Source organism: Ammospiza nelsoni, chromosome 5 (genome assembly GCF_027579445.1).
Source record: "Ammospiza nelsoni isolate bAmmNel1 chromosome 5, bAmmNel1.pri, whole genome shotgun sequence".
Lineage (NCBI taxonomy): Eukaryota > Metazoa > Chordata > Aves > Passeriformes > Passerellidae > Ammospiza > Ammospiza nelsoni.
This window is the reverse complement of record NC_080637.1, coordinates 21805830-21824038: the sequence shown is the minus strand read 5'-3', so window position 1 is coordinate 21824038 and position 18209 is coordinate 21805830. Positions and strand designations below refer to the sequence as shown.

The 18209-nt window shown below is 37.5% G+C and overlaps 1 protein-coding gene across 5 annotated transcripts in view; it reads left to right on the top strand.

The window, feature by feature from the left end:
* The window catches only part of SPAM1 (sperm adhesion molecule 1), a 32511-nt gene extending 22101 nt beyond the window's left edge, over window positions 1-10410 (top strand). For all 5 annotated transcript variants that reach the window (XM_059472688.1, XM_059472690.1, XM_059472691.1 and 2 more), the window contains 3 exons: window positions 5205-6395; window positions 7874-7963; window positions 9769-10410. In XM_059472688.1, the coding sequence (XP_059328671.1) occupies window positions 5427-6395; window positions 7874-7963; window positions 9769-10410 (1701 nt within the window). In that variant the 5' untranslated portion in view covers window positions 5205-5426. The remainder of the gene's footprint in view (window positions 1-5204; window positions 6396-7873; window positions 7964-9768) is intronic.
* Window positions 10411-18209: the final 7799 nt, after the last annotated feature.

Genomic DNA, 18209 nt, shown 5'->3' with positions numbered 1-18209 from the left:
ACTTTAAAAAAATCCTTTGGATTCTCCTTCAGGTTTCTTCCAAGTTTAAATACATTAACATTTATTATATACTTACTCTGCTCCTCAGAAGTGTATTCCATCTCTCCTTAGGACTTAATCAGTGCTGACATCTTCATAGAAGCTAGAATTGAGTCCTTAGACATTTGTACAACTTTACATTTTTGTAACCTTCAGATAAAGGAAAATAAAAAGCAACTCCCGAGAACCTAAGTTACACTGTCTAATACCTTATTTTGTCTGTAACATCAAGAGTTATTTCTACACTGAAGTAGCTAGTGTTCATATGAAAACAAAAGAATAAGGAATAAATCCTTAAATATTCTGGTCCTATCTGCATTCTTGACCATATACCTTACATCACAGCCTCAGGCATTTAAAGACTTAAATGCAAAGATTCAAAGAGCTAGATTCTTCTGTCCCATAAAAACTTGCAGTTCTACATGCCAACTTCTATATCCATGTTTTCTTTGGCATAGGGAGAAGACCAGCCAATTCTCACATCTGTATTTTTTTTATTATTATGTCATTAATTAATAGGCAATATCATACTGTTGGTGATGAAAGGAACAGTTAATAAACACATGAGGAGTATGTAATCTGTAATCTAAAATAACTACACTGATGATCTTGGTACAACAAGTGTTTTTACATGCTGTTGTTCAACAAGATAGCACAGTTTAGTGACACTCACCGTCTGCCTTAGAAGTCATGAAGAGCACGCCTGCTTTCGTGTGTTCAAACTAAAACAGTGGAAATGCAAGATTTTACAGACTCCTGTTTGAAATTCAGTAAGTGTAATTAACACTACTAACATAACAGATAACATCAGATACTCTTTTTGTTTATTGGCTTAAGTTTAATGTTAGCAGATCTGACTTGACTCAGCAATGTCTAATTATATCAAGGGTGAATGTGGACTCTCATGTCTTATTTTCATAAAAAGCCTCAAAGCTGAATTCCTCTAATGTTTAGTGGCAAGCTTTGAACATAAGCCAAAGGGTATGACCACTGCTTTTTGATGCACTACACCATTCATTTTGGTGGATTGTGTCAAGTGTAAGGGTCTGTATAATACTTCTTTCCCTTTTTGTTTTCAGACTCTCTTTGGTCTAGTGGAACCTTTTCAGTGTCCACTTTTTCAGGGACATGTGCCATGGCCTGAATCCATGACTGTGTAGTTACCAAAACACAAGAGCACACTTGCACTTTCAACCATGTGTGTTTCTGCAGTTCAGTTTATGCCGTGAAAAATGATGCAATAATTAAGCCAAGAAAATTAATATGATTTCCTGTAATGCTTAACCTTTACAAATGCCAGATTTGGGAAAATCTAAAGTCAAAGCTTTTTCCCTAGACAAAAGGCACTTGCCTGACTGGAAGTACATATTGATGGAGCTATCCCACGAACAATTAGTGTTAATATATTGTAAAGTAAATGACTTTTTGACAAGGAGAAGGGCAGCTTTCTGACTCAGCTCACTTAGACCACCATCAAGGAGACTGAAGACAGTAACATTTATCAGGGCTGTCATTGTTAGGCTGGGATGAAGGCAATCCTTTTAACTGGAAACTATCACATAAAATAATCTGTTAACTCATACTCAGTAGAGTACATCACAGTAAGATTTGGGGAAAACCATTTCCCAATAAACTGTTACATTTAACTTTGCAAAATTAGCCAATAATAAATGAGTTCTAGCAAGACCAGTAAATGTAACATTCCAAACAATATTTTCCTCTTTTTCTATACATCAAGTCAGTCTGTTACTGAAATCCACTCATAAAAACAACCTTACAGGAACAAATAATAAAGTTTGTGTTCTGTAGTTTTCTGACTTCAGTGGGGGCAAGAAATATCTTATAATCAAAGCCAGGGGAACAGAAAAAGCCAAACTACTCCTACAGCTTCTTTCTGAGTTCTTCCCACTTATGATCAAACTAATCGCATAAAAGATCACTGTCCTGGCAAATGCTGGTGTGTATCAGCTGGTTATGTGTGAAAATTTATTTAATTTGAATAAGCTGTATTTGCATAAGTGGAAAAAGTATTTCTGCAGAATTTCAGTACAGAATTCTTTGAGTTTGTCCTGGAAGTCTCAGTCTGTATTCTCTCAGGAAGTGTCACTTAGGATAATGCAGAAGCCATGAAGAGAGATGCTCTGGTGTACCTCATAGTTACAAACAGGAAACGTGAAGGCTGGGTCTTGGCTGTAGTGATTATGAGATGGTGGAGTTCAGGATTCTGAAAAGAGGCAACAAAGGAAATGGCAAGATCATAACAACTGCCTTCAGGAAAGCACATTTTGGCATCTAGAGGCATCAGCTTGGAAGAATTCCTTGGGAGACAGCCCTGGAGAGAAGGGTCCAGTAGCTGACTGATTTTAAAGAATCACCTTTTCCAAGCTCAAAAATCTCCACATTCAGGAAATCAAGAAATGGCAGGATGAGCTCTTGGCAAAGCTCAGACATAGAAAGAAAGCACACATGAGGTACTAGCAGGGACAAGTGAACAAGAAACACAATTTGAGCTGTTGGTATCTGGTTAAGAAACCCAGAGCCCACCTAGAGCTGAATCTGGCAAGATGTGAGAAGGGCTTCTAGAGGTATAGAAGCAGCAGAAGACAAGAAAAATGTGGCCCTAGTACTGGCCGGAGATCCAGTAGCAAAGGACAAGCAAGGTCAGGAACATCCATGCAGACTGGACACACACAAGTTTATGGGACATAATGGCATGTGCCTGCAAGAAGTGGCATGTGCTGAAGAAGCTGCTGATGTCATTGTAAAGTCATTCTTGATAATCTTTGAATAGTCACAGTGACTGGGGAAGGTTCCAAGGTCTAGAAGAAAGCAAATGTAACTCCTTTCTTAAAAAGATTAAAAAAAGAGCAAGCAAAGAACTACAAGCTGGTCAGATCAGCCTCACCCCAACCCTGGGAGGCTAAGAGAGCAAATAATCGTGGAAAACATTTACATTAGGAACGAGAATGTGATTGCAAGTAGTCAGCATGGATTAACAAAGAGAAAATTAGGCCTGCCCAACCTAGCAGCCTTCTCTAAAGAGATGACTGGCTTGGTGGACAAGGGGAGACATTGGATACTGTTGATTTTAGCAAAGCTTTCAACAGATTCTCCTGTAATGTTCTCACTGATTAAGTACAAGACAGATAACTGGACAGTGAAACTGAAAACTGGCTGAACTGTCAGGCTCACAGGGTTGAGATCAGTTCAGGATCTACAGCTGGAGGCCCATCAAAGTCCAGCTGGAAGCCTGTTTCTAGAAATGTACACTCAGGCTTCATACTAGGTCCAACATTATATAACATCCTGATTAATTCCTGGAGAAGAGTGTTCCTGTGGCAAGTTTACAGATAATCCAGACTTGGGAGTGGTTGATATGCCACAGGATCATGCTGCCATTTAGAGGGACCTCCACAGACACCTCATGAAATCCAACGTATGAAGACATTGAGCCCTACACCTGGAGAGTAATAACCCCATGCACCAGTACAGGCTTGTCAGCTGAATGGCTGGAATGAAGTTGTAGAGTAGGCTCCACAAAGTTGACTGGATTGAGTAATGAATCTTTGCAGCAATGAAGACCAACAGCCTTTTGGGTGGCATTAACAAGAGTATACACCACCAACAAGTCAAGCACTGTGCTTATTCCTTCTCTTAAGCACTGATGATGCCAAATCTGGAGTTTTGTGCCCACAACTGAGCTTCTCAGTACAACAAAGCAATGGGCATACTGGAGCAAATCTAGCAAATTGCTCCAAAGATGAATAAGGGATTATAGCATTTGTCATATGAGGAGACATGAGAGAGCCAAAATTGTTTAGCTCGAAGGAGAGATGGCTTTTTCCTGCTGTCACCTCTGGGCAGCTGTGGGAAATGCATGCAGACAGCTTTTCTACAAGTTTTATCAAGCAGATGTCATGCAAATGAGGTACTGCTCTTGAAGCAGTTTAAATGAACAGAGCCACACCTTCTTTCCTGGTAATTGGATCTGTGATCCAAATTTGGTTTATAAAACTGATTCTTAGCAGGGTTTCTTTACTTATCACGTTAGCATGTGGAATGATGAAATATCTGCATGAATTTTTAGATTTCAAGCCATCTGCTGATTCTATACAAAAATTTGTAGATTCCACTCCTGGCTGAATTCAATAAATACAAACTAAAATACGATTTGTTTTTTTCTCTTGAATCTGTCCTTGGAGATTTTACATTGCCCGCCACTCCATGGCCCACTTCATGATGACCCCTATATTTTTGTGTACACTCTTATATAATCCTTACATACTCTATTGCCTCATATCAAGGCCTCTACAGAAAGTGACAGACTGAGGTTTGAACCATTTCAAAATCAGAAGGAATGAATATTTAGGAGTTACTGCACAGAGAATGCTTTAGCTAGTGGGATTCTAGGTAAAAGCTGATGCCTTCACTGAGGCTGTCACCACTAAATGTGACTGCTCATTGTGGGAGTATGGACAGCCTCAGCTTTCCTATTGAACTACACCCCTGGGCAGACTTTGACTCAGGGCCACTTAATCTGTACATCTCAAATGGCCTGAAATAACATACAGCCAGCCATATACCAAAGTGATTCACAGGTGTTTGAACCTGTTTAAAAGAGGCCTGGACAGAAGATAGAGTGCCTACAATATTTCAGATATCTCACGGAGTTAAATGAGTATCCATCGATTGGTTTTTCGCAAGTGTAAAACAGCTCAGGTTTGTTTTATATTATCTTGTATCTTCCCTTAAGGACTCTGTAAATTTAACAAATGAAGGATCAGAACTTTATTTTGATGTAGGTGAGAAATATTATATTGCTGTTGATTAAAAGAAGTCACTGTGAAACTGCTCATTTTTACAGACATTTAACTGACACAGTCTGGAGTACTTCTGGGCACACTTACTCTGATCTATGAGCCACTGAATACTGTTTCACTGCCTGTTTTAAATCTAGTTTTTTTTAAAGCTATTTTTTAGGCATAAAACTGACAGTGGAATAGTACAGTTTATTTCTCTATGGTTATACATTGTTCTTTTCCTTCAAAGGGTAATTGTATTCAAGCATTACAATATATTCAATATTAGAAATGGTACTTGTTTCAAGGTTAGAAATTAAATACTTATAATTTCTTACCTCACATTTGCTTTTTTTTCTGCATTAGGTCTGAGAAGTTGTTGGAAAGTTTCCTGCAGCCTGAAATGACAGAAAGCCTTGTAAAAAGGACACCCCTATTTCACACCCAAGGAATATTGTTTAATAGGTATTAATCTGAAGAAGTATATTTTACAATAAAGTTTTTGACAGACTACCAACCTTCTGAACACCCAGAGAGCATTTAATTTTTGTCTGATCAGAAGCACCTAATGTCACTGCACATGCTACAATGGAAATTGTGAGACAAATACAAAGTTTTGGCATCTGTGTTACCTGTACATACCCTGTAGCATCTGGTGTGGTGTTTGCCACTCTTCTAGTTTCTTGCTGCTCATCTCTGAACATAAGAGCTCGTCCACTTGTTTCTAATTCACCTTTTCTTTCTATCTGGAATGCTCCTACAGAACTTTGTACTAAAAAGACTGGAGTGCAGCTGGACATGAAATTTTTTTCTCTGATTGGAAGTACACTAAAGACATCCATTGGGCAAAACGTCACTCTCTTCTATCCAGACAGGCTTGGATACTACCCTCACAAAAATGAAGTCACAGGAGAGGCATTTAATGGAGGACTCCCTCAACTCTCACTACTGGAGAATCATTTAAAAAAAGCCAAAGAGGACATCCAGTTCTACATTCCTTCAGATGAACAGCTTGGATTGGCTGTCATTGACTGGGAAAACTGGAGACCTCTGTGGATAAGGAACTGGGGATCAAAAGATATTTATAGACAGGAATCCATTGAGTTAGTTCAGCAGAGAGACCTCAGTCTATCCGAAGCCGAAGCCAGAACTAAAGCTAAAATGGAATTTGAATCTGCAGCAAAATCCTTTATGCTGGAAACTTTGAAGCTGGGCATAGAAACGAAACCAAATCGTCTGTGGGGATATTACCTTTTTCCAGACTGTTATAACTATGATTACAAAAAGAACCCCCACAATTATACAGGAGCCTGTTTAGATATTGAAATAGAAAGAAATAATGAGCTTAAATGGTTGTGGGAGAAAAGCACAGCACTTTATCCATCTATCTATCTAGAGACAGCCTTAAAATCTTCCAGAAATGCTCAACTCTTTGTTCGCAACAGAGTTCAGGAAGCCATTAGAAATTCCTATGTCTCTAACTCTAGACATCCCCTTCCAGTTTTTGTATATACACGTCCAGTATTCACAGATGTCTCTGAGGAATATCTCTCTGAGGTGAGTGAAGCTAGACCTTAAAGAGTTCAAATTTATATGGCAAAAAATCACCAGGTGACACTTATTTAGCAAATATACTAACTTGCATCAGAAAGAAGTGTGCAATTTTGTCTAAAAAATTAAATTAATCCATGAAAAAATTTGACCAAACGAAACACTAAGAGGTCTATTTTCAAACTGTTCTCATTATAGTTATCAAATAGTGTTTTATTCTCTGAGTTGTTCTCACATGTAACAAAATATCGCAAAACTAGAAAACATACTTAGCACACCTGGTCAGAGGAAAGAAATATGAGTAAAGTTTTGCAAAGAGAATTAGTAATACTGGGCTCACCTACTGCCTGCTTTTTAGGTTATAAGAAAAAAATATGAAACCACGGAGTCTTTCTTTCCTTAAAATATGTTTAAAGCTAGTGAAAAAAATCTGTCCTTAGTTGTACTCAAGTACAAAAATGGTATTTCAACATGTCATGGGTTAGTTAAGTTTAGGTTCTGATTAAAATCCAATCATCTTATTGCAGTTCTGGCTATATTTCCCATCACATTTTTATAGACACACACCCCATCAGAGATGCCACCACTCTGGGTAATCTCTTGTTGTTGTTCCAGCCCATGAGGAAGGGGAAGTCAGAGTCCTGGTGATGGCATTCTACCTGGTGTCCTCCCACATTCTGGACAGAGCATTAGCAAGTGTTGCCCCCAGTTCTGTGGACACTTTCAGGGAGCCAGGGGTGCTTCAGGGGCCCTGCTGGGATCCCAATTAATAATTGAAATTCTATAATCTTTACATTAGATTTGTGTGTGTGTGTTGTGCCCTACAGTAACTTTCTTTTTTTTTGTTTTGTCATTATCATAGTCCTCTCCCATCCCATATATGCCTTAACATTTTCTACGACTGGTCTAAGAGCTGACCCGAAAGGATAAATGAAGAGAATGAAGAGAAACAAATTTCCCAAATCAATTTCTATAAAAGACTAGAGATATTCTCTGGAAAAGGGAGGTTCCTACTGTTGAAAGCTCTTTCTCTTGCATCTTTTCAGTTTTAGCAGTTTGTGGTAATAGAAATTAAGTTTAAAAAAAAAAAAAAAAGCTGTGCTTTCCAGTATTTCTATCCCATAGCATTACTGAAACCAGTTGCTACCAACTCTGAGCAGCCAGGAGGTAATGCAGCAAAATAAGCTGTAACATGGCTGGGGGAGTGTATGTCATATGCCTAAGCACTGGCTCAATTTTACAGCCTCGTTTTTAACCAGATGACATATATAAATAGGATATTGTTGGCAACATTTTCTGGTATCACCTGTGGAATCCAATTCCAGGATAAAATTATGCAATTGAGAGTAGGACATTTGCATTGTGTATCATTGCTTCCTGTCTTCAAAGTAGTTATTGTGGATAGGTCATTTACTATATGCATTTTTTCATTTGCCCTTATAAGTTACTTACATTTATATGATTCTTAGCATATTTTCCTTCAGGAAGACCTGGTAAATACCATTGGAGAATCTGCTGCACTGGGTGTTTCTGGAATTGTGATTTGGGGTGGTATGAATTTAACAAAAAATAAGGTATGCTACATCAATTATTATATGAAATTTTTAAAGAGAAATAAAGTAAAAAGGATGTAAAACATTTTGATCACTTACATCTTCTACTTTTAAAATGATGACTCCATATTGGCAGCAGTTTCTTGTAGTCAAAACCCAAGCATATCTGAGGCTTATTAAGGTTATCATTGGCTACGCAGAACAAGAGTTCAATCTTTCAGTTCTGTTGACTCTGGGTAACTGGGCAAATTACTATGATAACCACAGGCAAGTTAGCACTTGTTTAATTAGTATACAAAAGAATTCCTATATCTTCACTTCATTTTAGTAATGAGGTAAAGAAAAAATTACGTGGGCTTGCCCAGAACAATTTTTAGAAGACCCTTCTGCTTTTTGGAGTGGTGAATTTGGCAACAATAGGAGAAGTCAGTCTGTAAAAGTTCAGCCCTAGCCTGTTCTGTGTGTTGCAAATACTACTTTGATTAATTTCATTGTGTGAAACATCTGAGTCAGAAGAAAAAAAACTCTAGTTTGTTTTAGGAAGGGGAAATACATCATTTGAGACTGTTACAAGGATGTTCTCATAATTCTTTCCAGGTAGTTCATTCATAACCAGGCAAGTTAGATTTAACAAACTATTGTGTGGGAAGACTCTTGTGAAATCTTCTGAGTGCAATAGTGCAACGAACCAAAATGCTTCATTTCTGCCAGACCTCCTGCCACAGAAAGCATGGCAAAATACACCTCCACAGCTCTGTAAGGTTGTTTTTCCCCAAAGCATGATACCTTGACTTTTTTGTATGTGCCTGCCTTTGAGAAAGGAGTTCAGTTACACTTGGAACTTTTCTGCCCATTATCTAATATGAGAATATAGATGAGCAGCAACTTTTATTGTCTTAATTTTGAGATTCCTGTGAGAAAAAAAAAACCTCTCCACAGATCAGTCAGACTATATATTTGTAACACTAATTGCACCTGATTTTTTTACAGCTTTCACAGTCAGTAGCATTTCAGCAATTAACTATTTCTGTAAGCCTCATTTCTGCATCAACCAAAATTTCTTGGAAGTATTTATATATATACCTAAACGAAAACTAAAAGACCTACATACATCTGAGATTCATCAAAGTGATCTCCATGGGTATAAATATTAGGCACATCTACATGCAGTATTGGGCAAATGCTCATAATGTCAGAAACCAAGAGAGAGCTCTCAAACCTTCTGGTTATTAAACTGTGCCAAGAATGCACAGAACATATGCCAATTTAATGATCAGTTATAACAATCAATTGTCTTAGCATACCTTCAATTTGACCATCCAACCACAATTCTTTTCATTTAAAAATGCCATGAAAGGTCCCTACCCTGTAGCCAAGCTATTCAGGTCAGGGGAAAGCTGAAAAGTCTCAGAGACTACACGATAAAAAAAGTATTTGTTTAGACTGAAGTAGTGTGAGTTTTTTTCCCAGACTCATTCAAACTATTTAAGACTTAAAAAAGAACTTCAAGTCCTCATGAAACATCTTTAAATACATCTGATTCAAAAAACTGCATGAAATATAGATAAAATGAAAGGTTAAAGACAATTGCTTTCTGATCTAACTGCTTTTTGTAACATCTCCAGCAACTACACAACATGAATTTGCTAAGATCCTTGAATTTTATAACAGCTTCTCAGATAAATTTGCTTCCAACAACAACTTATAGCTATTATCAAATCCTCAGGGGAAACATTTATAGATATATACTGTTGTACTGTTATTAGAATGACAGCATTTTAATGCTTTCCATACTAAACTGTGGAGGTGTAATGCTCTTTTCACAGAACACCTGTAGAACTCTGGACAACTACCTCAGGAGGACTTTGACCCCATACCTCATCAACGTCACAATGGCAGCCAGAATATGTAGCCAAGTGCTATGCCAAGACTCTGGTGCTTGTGCACGGAAAAAATGGAATTCCAGTGACTATCTTCACTTGAACCCTAAGAATATTGCAATTCAAATGACAAAGGATGGAAAATACACTTTACAAGGGCAACCATCATATCGGGATCTGCAAACATTCATAGAAAAATTTGATTGCCATTGTTATGCAGGGCACAGCTGTGAACCTAGTGCTGATATAAATGACATCCATTACCTCCATGCTTGCATTTCAGAAGATATTTGCATTCAGATATCCTTAAATTCTGAGAGTAAGGTGACATTATCTACACATCCTGAAGTAGAAGATTTCCAATCTACCTTTGGAAATAATACACTTAATATAACAACTGGAGAATATAATAACACTGTTACAGCTGCTAGTAGCTATGATTTAGAAGAAAATGATACTCGTACTTTCAGTAGTTCTTCATCCTATAAGATAAGGATGTTTAGTCTGTTTCACTTAATTCTCCTTTTGAGAATCTTAATACAAATGATCCATGAAAGCGAGAATATCCTTTTCCTTGACTATATTTGAAATTCTCAAGTTTTTTTTTTACAAAACAAACAAACTAAATAATTCCTGAAAGGCTTATGGTCTTATCAGGTAACCTTTTATAATCCACAGGTATCACTTCAGCTTGAATGTATTTCCTCAGTTTAGTTCTATAAACTACTATCTGTGCCAAAGAGATATTGGTCTATATATACTGACTATGCTATACGAGAGGATAATCCAGAATAAAAACCATTTTTTTACAGTTTACATTTTTAACCGTTATATTTAGAAAAAAGTAATGGTTGACAATGCACTTTTGTCTCCTTCAAGTTAAGACAGTTAAACATATAATATGTAAAATATGTCATCAGACTTGGTGCTCTATGCAAGAATTAATTTCATTCCATATGAATGGAATTATCTTTTAAAATATTTGGCTTAACTTTAGATCTGTGGAACTTTGCAGCATAAAATTTATCTTATTAATGTAATGTCCCTCCACTTTTCACAAAACCTTTAGGGATGCTGTAGCTTTTATTTAAATTAAATATATTTGTAACTCTTCAAAAGGTTCGAATTTCAGTCCCAATGTTGACTTTAAATATTACAGCTTCATTATTTAAAAATTGAGCTGTAGCAGTTTATCCTTTCTTCTCACAAACCCTCTCTCTTATTTCAGATATCCTTGTTGCAGAAAGGCCCATTTGTCGGGGATGAGCCATTTGTCGGGTGCAGGGAAAACTCGGGGCTCAATATGAGTCATCAACAAGTTCCGTCCATTGAAGAGAGCATCAGACACCCACACAGCAAGCAATAAGCCCATGAACACTCTGCAAGCCATGCGATCCACTGGTCAAACCACGCCACCAGCTCCCCCCCACTCCCCTGGGCCCACACTCCCCAGTTCCCACGTCTCTCTGTCCACCCGCCACCATACCCAGCTAGGCCCAAGGACACGCCACCCCGCAGGTGCAGGACTTGGAATTAGCCACGGCCCTGCACTTTTCCAGTCTCCAGCCAGCCAAAATCCCAACATCTCCCTTTCTTCCAGTTGTTTGGTCTTGCCAATACTCACAACTCATCTGCTCTGCTGCTGGCAACTATATACATTCACAAATGAGACGGGGCACTCTGAACTAGTGTCGTGAGCTATTTATTCAGCACATCAGTCTCAGTACATCGTTAGGACAATGGAGACAGATTATGTTAACAGCTCTCTGATCTAAAGGGAATGCTTAGGACGTGTTACATTACAGCATAGCATAAAGCCATCTCAACTTAGGTTTCAGCTAATCCCACATAGAGCAAAACCTATTGACAAAAATTCTATCTAATCATATGAAACATACGTAATGGTAGTTAACGCAATCGCTCGTTCATGAGAGACAAAGCACAGAGACTCATTCATACTAACTTTCTAAAGATATACATTAAATAACTTTGTTGCAATTTATGAAGACACATTACAAAAGTCTATTGCGCTATTTCTCACGTTTGCTCTACTGCTTAGAAAACTTTTTGCTGTATTAGCAATGTTCACAAGTCTGCTCTCAGAGGCCTGCTTTTTTAACCACTTTCTCAAAACCCTCTAATTTTATGAATCTCAGCATGCTCTGCCTGTGCATTCCCTGCAGCACAGGTCACCAGTCCTAGTTTCTCCATACAGCCATCCCTAGGAACTGGATAGGGCTGTATGTGCCATGTAGACAAAAGTCTGTGCATGGGACTGTGCGCCTTGTTATTCCTGAGTAGTCTCTTTGGTGAAAAGAGACTCCTCATTTTGCTCCTTAGGAAAACCCAGCAGTGGAGGCAGAAAGATAAGTGTCACTGGAGACCTGAGACAATCTCAGGACCACCTTTCTGATTCAGCTTGCTGACAGAACTGAAAGTATTTGCTTAATACTATTCCATTGCCAAAAGCATTGTAAAAGTAGCAGAGATACCTCAGAAGAAAACTACTTTCAGTATCATATCAGGAGTCTAGTTATGATTAACATATAGTCAGTTAAAGCATTTAGAAGCAATTAGCTGCAGTTTATTTGATAAAATAACCTTTTCAAATTATTATGTCAGACGCTTAATAGACAGTTGGCTTTCTGATGTGTGAAGAGTGGCTGCTGGCATGGATACATTAAAAATCTCCCCAGAGCCAGGCATGATCTGCATAAATAATTCACCATCTCTCACAGATATAGCCTGCCTCACTAATGAAAATAACCAGGATTTCAATATAGTGGCCATTTACTTATAAAAAGTTCATTCCTTAATCTAGCAGAAAACACATATTATTATATCCATTTTCTTTGAATTTTCAGGTTGTTGGTCATAACAGAGATGCAGAAAAAATAGATGAAGCCTTTAGACTTAACATGGAGAAATAATGTTTTATGGCTTTTGAAGAGCAAGTTATCAAGAGGAAGTAACAATTTTCTCATCCCAGTTACAGTGATAAGTCCACGAATCAGAGCTGTTTCTGCCATTACAGTTCCAAGTGGAATCATGAATAAAAATATATATGTGCAGCAGACTGTTCAGCACAAAAGAGTCCATCTGGTTTTGATCATCTGTGCAAAAGCATGCTTTTTTCCATTGAAGCTTTGATATTGGTTATTTCATCCTGGGCAAAGGAAAGGCTTGGTATCATAACTCGTGTGCCTGATCTCCCTTCACACGGCATTTATGGTAACTATCAAACGGTGTCTAAAAACTGGAAATATCACTAGTAATGCCTTAACAAAACTTGTATGACTTATATGAAGTTCTATTTTTTTTTCACAACACTTTGACATGGCTAAACTGAAAGATACTGGATCTGAGCACTTTATGGTAAGACAGCTTGCAGGTTCAAAAAGTCTGCAGGTCTTGCCATGAATACTTTTGACTATCAGCCAGGTAATTTCAAGCAGAACATTTGTGATGATTCAAGCAGGAAATCACCAAAAAAGGAGGAATGAGAAGAAAAAAACACAGAAGAGTTGAAACAGAGCACCCAGGACCTCCCAATGGATGCAGAGGAAGTGAACTGTAGAAATGAAAGAGTGAAGCAGTAGGGAATGTGGACAGACCAGTCTCTTCCCACTCAGCATTTTTATCTAGGTGTTTCTTAATATTGACAACCTTTCCCCAAGGCTCACTGTAAAGATGAAGGAACGCACTAACTGATACATTAGACCTATTCATCCAATCCCATACCTTTTTTTTTCTTGAGAACAGCCAGGACCAGGAAAGTAAAGGGAAGATGAGAGGAAAGCACTCTATTGCAATGAACTGTGCCTTCCTAAGCTGCACGTGTAGCTACCTACCTTGTGCTCTGATGCACAGTGCTTTGCCAGCCACCATTCAAATGTTCATTCAGGATTATTTATGTTACCTATGAGTATCTGCAATTCATGCTTTAAATCCTACAGACTTCAGGATTTAGGTCTGCTATGTGTTAAATTACAGTATTTTCCAAATATATTATTTTTCTCTTATTATATTTGTCTTACCTATATTCTATGATAAAGAGTCACCATGGAGTCAGTGAGTCTCCATGGAGTAAAAGGAAAAAAGAAAGGAGTGCTATGGCTTGGATTGCTGGTGACTGTCATATATTCAAAGACGACTTTATTTTCTCCTAAGTGGACTCTCTTCCAAAGAGATTTTCTTCTATTCATTGTCTTGCCTGTAATCATAAGTTAGCCTTATAGTTTTAATTTCTTGCATTCTTGTAATTTTGGAAAGATTAAACACTAGAGGAATAGTTCACTTTGATTGCCATTCATTATTTTTGTATTTCTCCTTTCTAGAGAAACCTCAGGCTGGTAATACTTAGGGACAGGGAAATGCAAAGTGGGTTTGATGAAAGGATCTGTTTAAGTGAAAGCTGTTAAATACCCTCCTTTGATGTTTTGACATTATGCTAAAATTTTAATTGAAATTCTGCTTCTCCATCTGAAAAATCTGGATCTAGTTTCTTGTGTTGCTTATTCTGGGACATACAAAGATATTAGTACATCAAAGGGAGATAGCAATTGGCACTTAAGGAATCTGGACAGAATTAAAACATAGTCTAATCATCATTTTTTTTGGGTAAAAATGACAATATGGAGAGATGTTTTGTGAGGCCAGCAAGATCACTTTGTAGACAGCCTAAGATGTGATCCTGAAGAGTTCAGCAAAATTTGCTTTATTCCCTGCATCACACTGGGATAACCTGTTGTAAATATATATATCAGCAAAGACTTGTATAGAAGATTTCAGACCTGTGCAATAAGTTCTAGACAACTTCCAGACAGATTAGATTTCTACATGTACCTATCCATCACTTTTCAGTACAAACAACAAGACAGTAGAGACAGTTACATAATTTTAAAACACATTCAGTTATAGAGCACTGATGACCTTTTTAAGATGACAACTAAATTCCATCCCTTAAGCATATGCACTTAAATCTTACTTGAAAGATTTTTTCACACTGTGCTTGTGCCAGCTCTTTTGCACTGGCAGATAGCCAGCAAAATTAGGGCCTGAGACTTCAAGTTGGAGTAATGAGTTTCATTTAAAAAAAAAACATTGATACAAAAAAAAATGTTTATGTGTGTCTTTAAAAATACTGTTTTGTTTAATGATTTCATCTTTCCTAAAGACTTTTTTTGTTGTTAGTTCTTCTAATTTTTTCTCCTGTGCTACTGAAAGCCATCGTATAGATGGCTGGAAACAGATTCACAAAACTTAGTAGTCTAACTTTATCCCTTACCACTTCTAAATTATTCCTAAAGTGTGGCTATTCCAGGCCTTCCTGTCTGTTTTTCTGGAAGTGCTTCATCGAATATTAATCCTACTTCACAATATTTTTCATTATGATAATGATGATGCAAGCATGCTGTATTCAAGATGAATTCTAAGCTTTTGTGTACACCAGTCAAGGATCAGGGTCTCTAGAGAATAGTTCTTTCATGTAGTTGTTTCAATACTCTTGCAGCTCTTCACTGTCATCCTCTCTTCATTGTCACTGACACTCAGGACTGCAAAAGCTTCCCACATTTGTTGTCCCCTTATTATATATAAGAAAGTAAAGGGCAAGAACGTAAAGGGCACCTATCAATATTAACATCCTTAAGGGAATAAATTTGGATTTAATTATGTTCACTACTGTGTTACCACCATCATGGTATATTGATTATATTTCTCCTTAGTTAGTAGTAATTAGATGAATTTTTTAGTATATAGTTGTATAAGCCTTAGTTTATAACTGATAAAATATTTTACTGATTAGTAATTAGACACAAACAGACAGCATGAAAATTAACATGGATCATTACTTTATATATTCAACTGACATTTTGGCTCTGTGCACACAATTCCAGAGGGTGGTGTGCAGCACAATATTTGTGTGGGCTCTAGACCATATGCAATCACCTGTCTCTGCCTTTGTTTTCATATCAGGAAATATATTTATTCAACAGAACTCTTCAGGATCATGCAGAAGAAATATACCATATGTTAGCAGTCTCATGGACCACACTGCTCCCTCAGGCTACCAGCAGGTAGAGACAGGAGACAGCTTGTCTGTGTCAAGTGATGATTTCCTGAGGCAGGCACAAAACAACCACCCGTTTAAAGGGAGGATAATGGCACCCTGCAGTCCCACAACAATCATATGGTTAATGTCACAACAGAGTACAAAGTACCTTGCTTCTGGGGCAGCCAGTAATTAAGAGACTTAGGCTGCCTGTAAATCCTATGTACTATTTCAGCACGAACTGCATATACCAAGTTTAGGCATCCAAATCACAGCATTTTTGAGTTAAAAACCTTAATCTGCCACTTTAACAGTCCTAACAGAAATCCTTCTTCACCTTTTCCCTCACCAGAGCATGACAAGAATTTAGGGCACATACTAGAGCCTCAGGGGCTGCAGCCAGCAGAGGGCACAGATGATACCTGCAGACACCGGTGGGCATCTCACTAAAAAGTTCAACATGGTTTTCTGTTCCCTTCAGCAATGCAGCAGCTTGACTCTGGCCCACAAACAGAAAAGATGACTAGTCATTCCCTAATGTAGTGCCTCACTAGCAGAAATGATTGATTCTACAGGCTTTTTTCCCCAAACATCTGGTATATCAGGACAAACCTGAATATACCAGTGAGACATTACTTCTTCTCATGCTCTCTTCTCTGGAGATTTCATTCAGCTGAAAGCTTCTTCTCTGTAAGATCTGTCCAGCGAGGTGGCTGACTCACCATCCCTGGAAGCATTCAAGAAACAACTAAATGTGGCACTTAGTGCTATGGTCTAGTTTACAAAGTGGTGATCACTCAAAGGTTGGACTTGATGATCTTGGACGTCTTTTTAAATCATAATCATTCTATGATCTTCAGCTGTTTAGTGAATTTTCATGCATTTTAGTGAATGCATGCTTAAAATACAGATAACGGGGTTCAATCTCTTTGGTAGTGCTTCGAACTACAAATCTGAGTCTCAAATACCTCGTTTCTCCCCGAATGTGAAAGATCTGGATATGCAGTGTATGTTGAAGTCATTTTGCTGACCATGTGTTTATTGCACCCCCACCATTGTTACCTGAAATGTAGGATAAACTTTTATAAATTTTTATAGCACAAATAAGTCTCTGAAAGGAGTAAGCAGCTTTGCTATCCCTTCAGAGCACTTGGAAGACTCAAGTGAGTGCTGCATGGTCCCATAACACTGTTAAAATGGTCCTGCAGTGTGTAAAACTCACTAGAAAAGACAGAAAAGTAAAATACTGTCATAGACACATTTTATGAAAAATCCTTTCATTAGGATTTTTTCTCCTGAGAAGCTGAGAGGCCTTTAAGCTCAGAGGCTTGAAATGAAATGTAAACATTTGGACTGCTTGGACTGTCTGGTCAGTCACAAAATTTTATTATCACTCCATTTCTTCCCTTTCAAGCCTTCTGATGAAATCCTTTCTTCTATTCTTTTAGTATAGTTTTATTTATCCTTTTGTTTTAATATAATATATATCATAAAATAATAAATCAGCCTTCTGAAACATGGAGTCAAGATTCTCATCTCTTCCCTCTTCCTGGGACCCCTGTGAACACCACCACAAAATATTTCCTAGAAGATTAAGTGGCTTGTCTGTCTACAGCCACACAGGATAACAGGATAGCTTTTAGCTATGAAAACAAATGTCCTCTGAGCTGCTAATTGTAGCAAGGCAGCAATATGTTTATCTACAATACTCTATCACCAAAGAGTCTGTAAAATTAAGAATGCATTTTATAATCATGCAGTTTTGCAAAAGATATAACAGATTTTAGAACAATATAACAGAACTTTAAACTTGGAGAATCCCCTGAGACACTATAAAAGACTTCAGTCATTGTACAAGTGAATTAATGTTTTGGAATTTATCTGTGCATCTTCTGCCAGCCTATTATGAAGATATGCCTGAAATGTATTTTTTCAGAATGTTATTATATTTACAATGTATTGCTAAGTAAACACCAAGCACTATCTATTTTTTAAGTAAACTTCCAGCACTATGAGACTCAAGCACTACTCAAAAATTTAATATTTCTTGCAAAAATAGGGAATGCTCAATTTTATGTGAGTTGTCTCCCACGCCATAATCAGAACCACTTCATTCCCAGAAATCACTCTCACAAATGGATTGTCTTTATTTTACACATCACCAGATGAGGGGAGATGGGGGAAATTCTTATATTTATCAGTTTTAAGGCAGCCAGAAACATTTCACCTATTCACCCAAAATTCAGTAACTGCTTTGGCCAAAACAAGTTTTTAAAAATTGCAAGACACATAGCAGAAAAATGAAAGTTTAGTGATTTGCCTGTGAATTATTTCC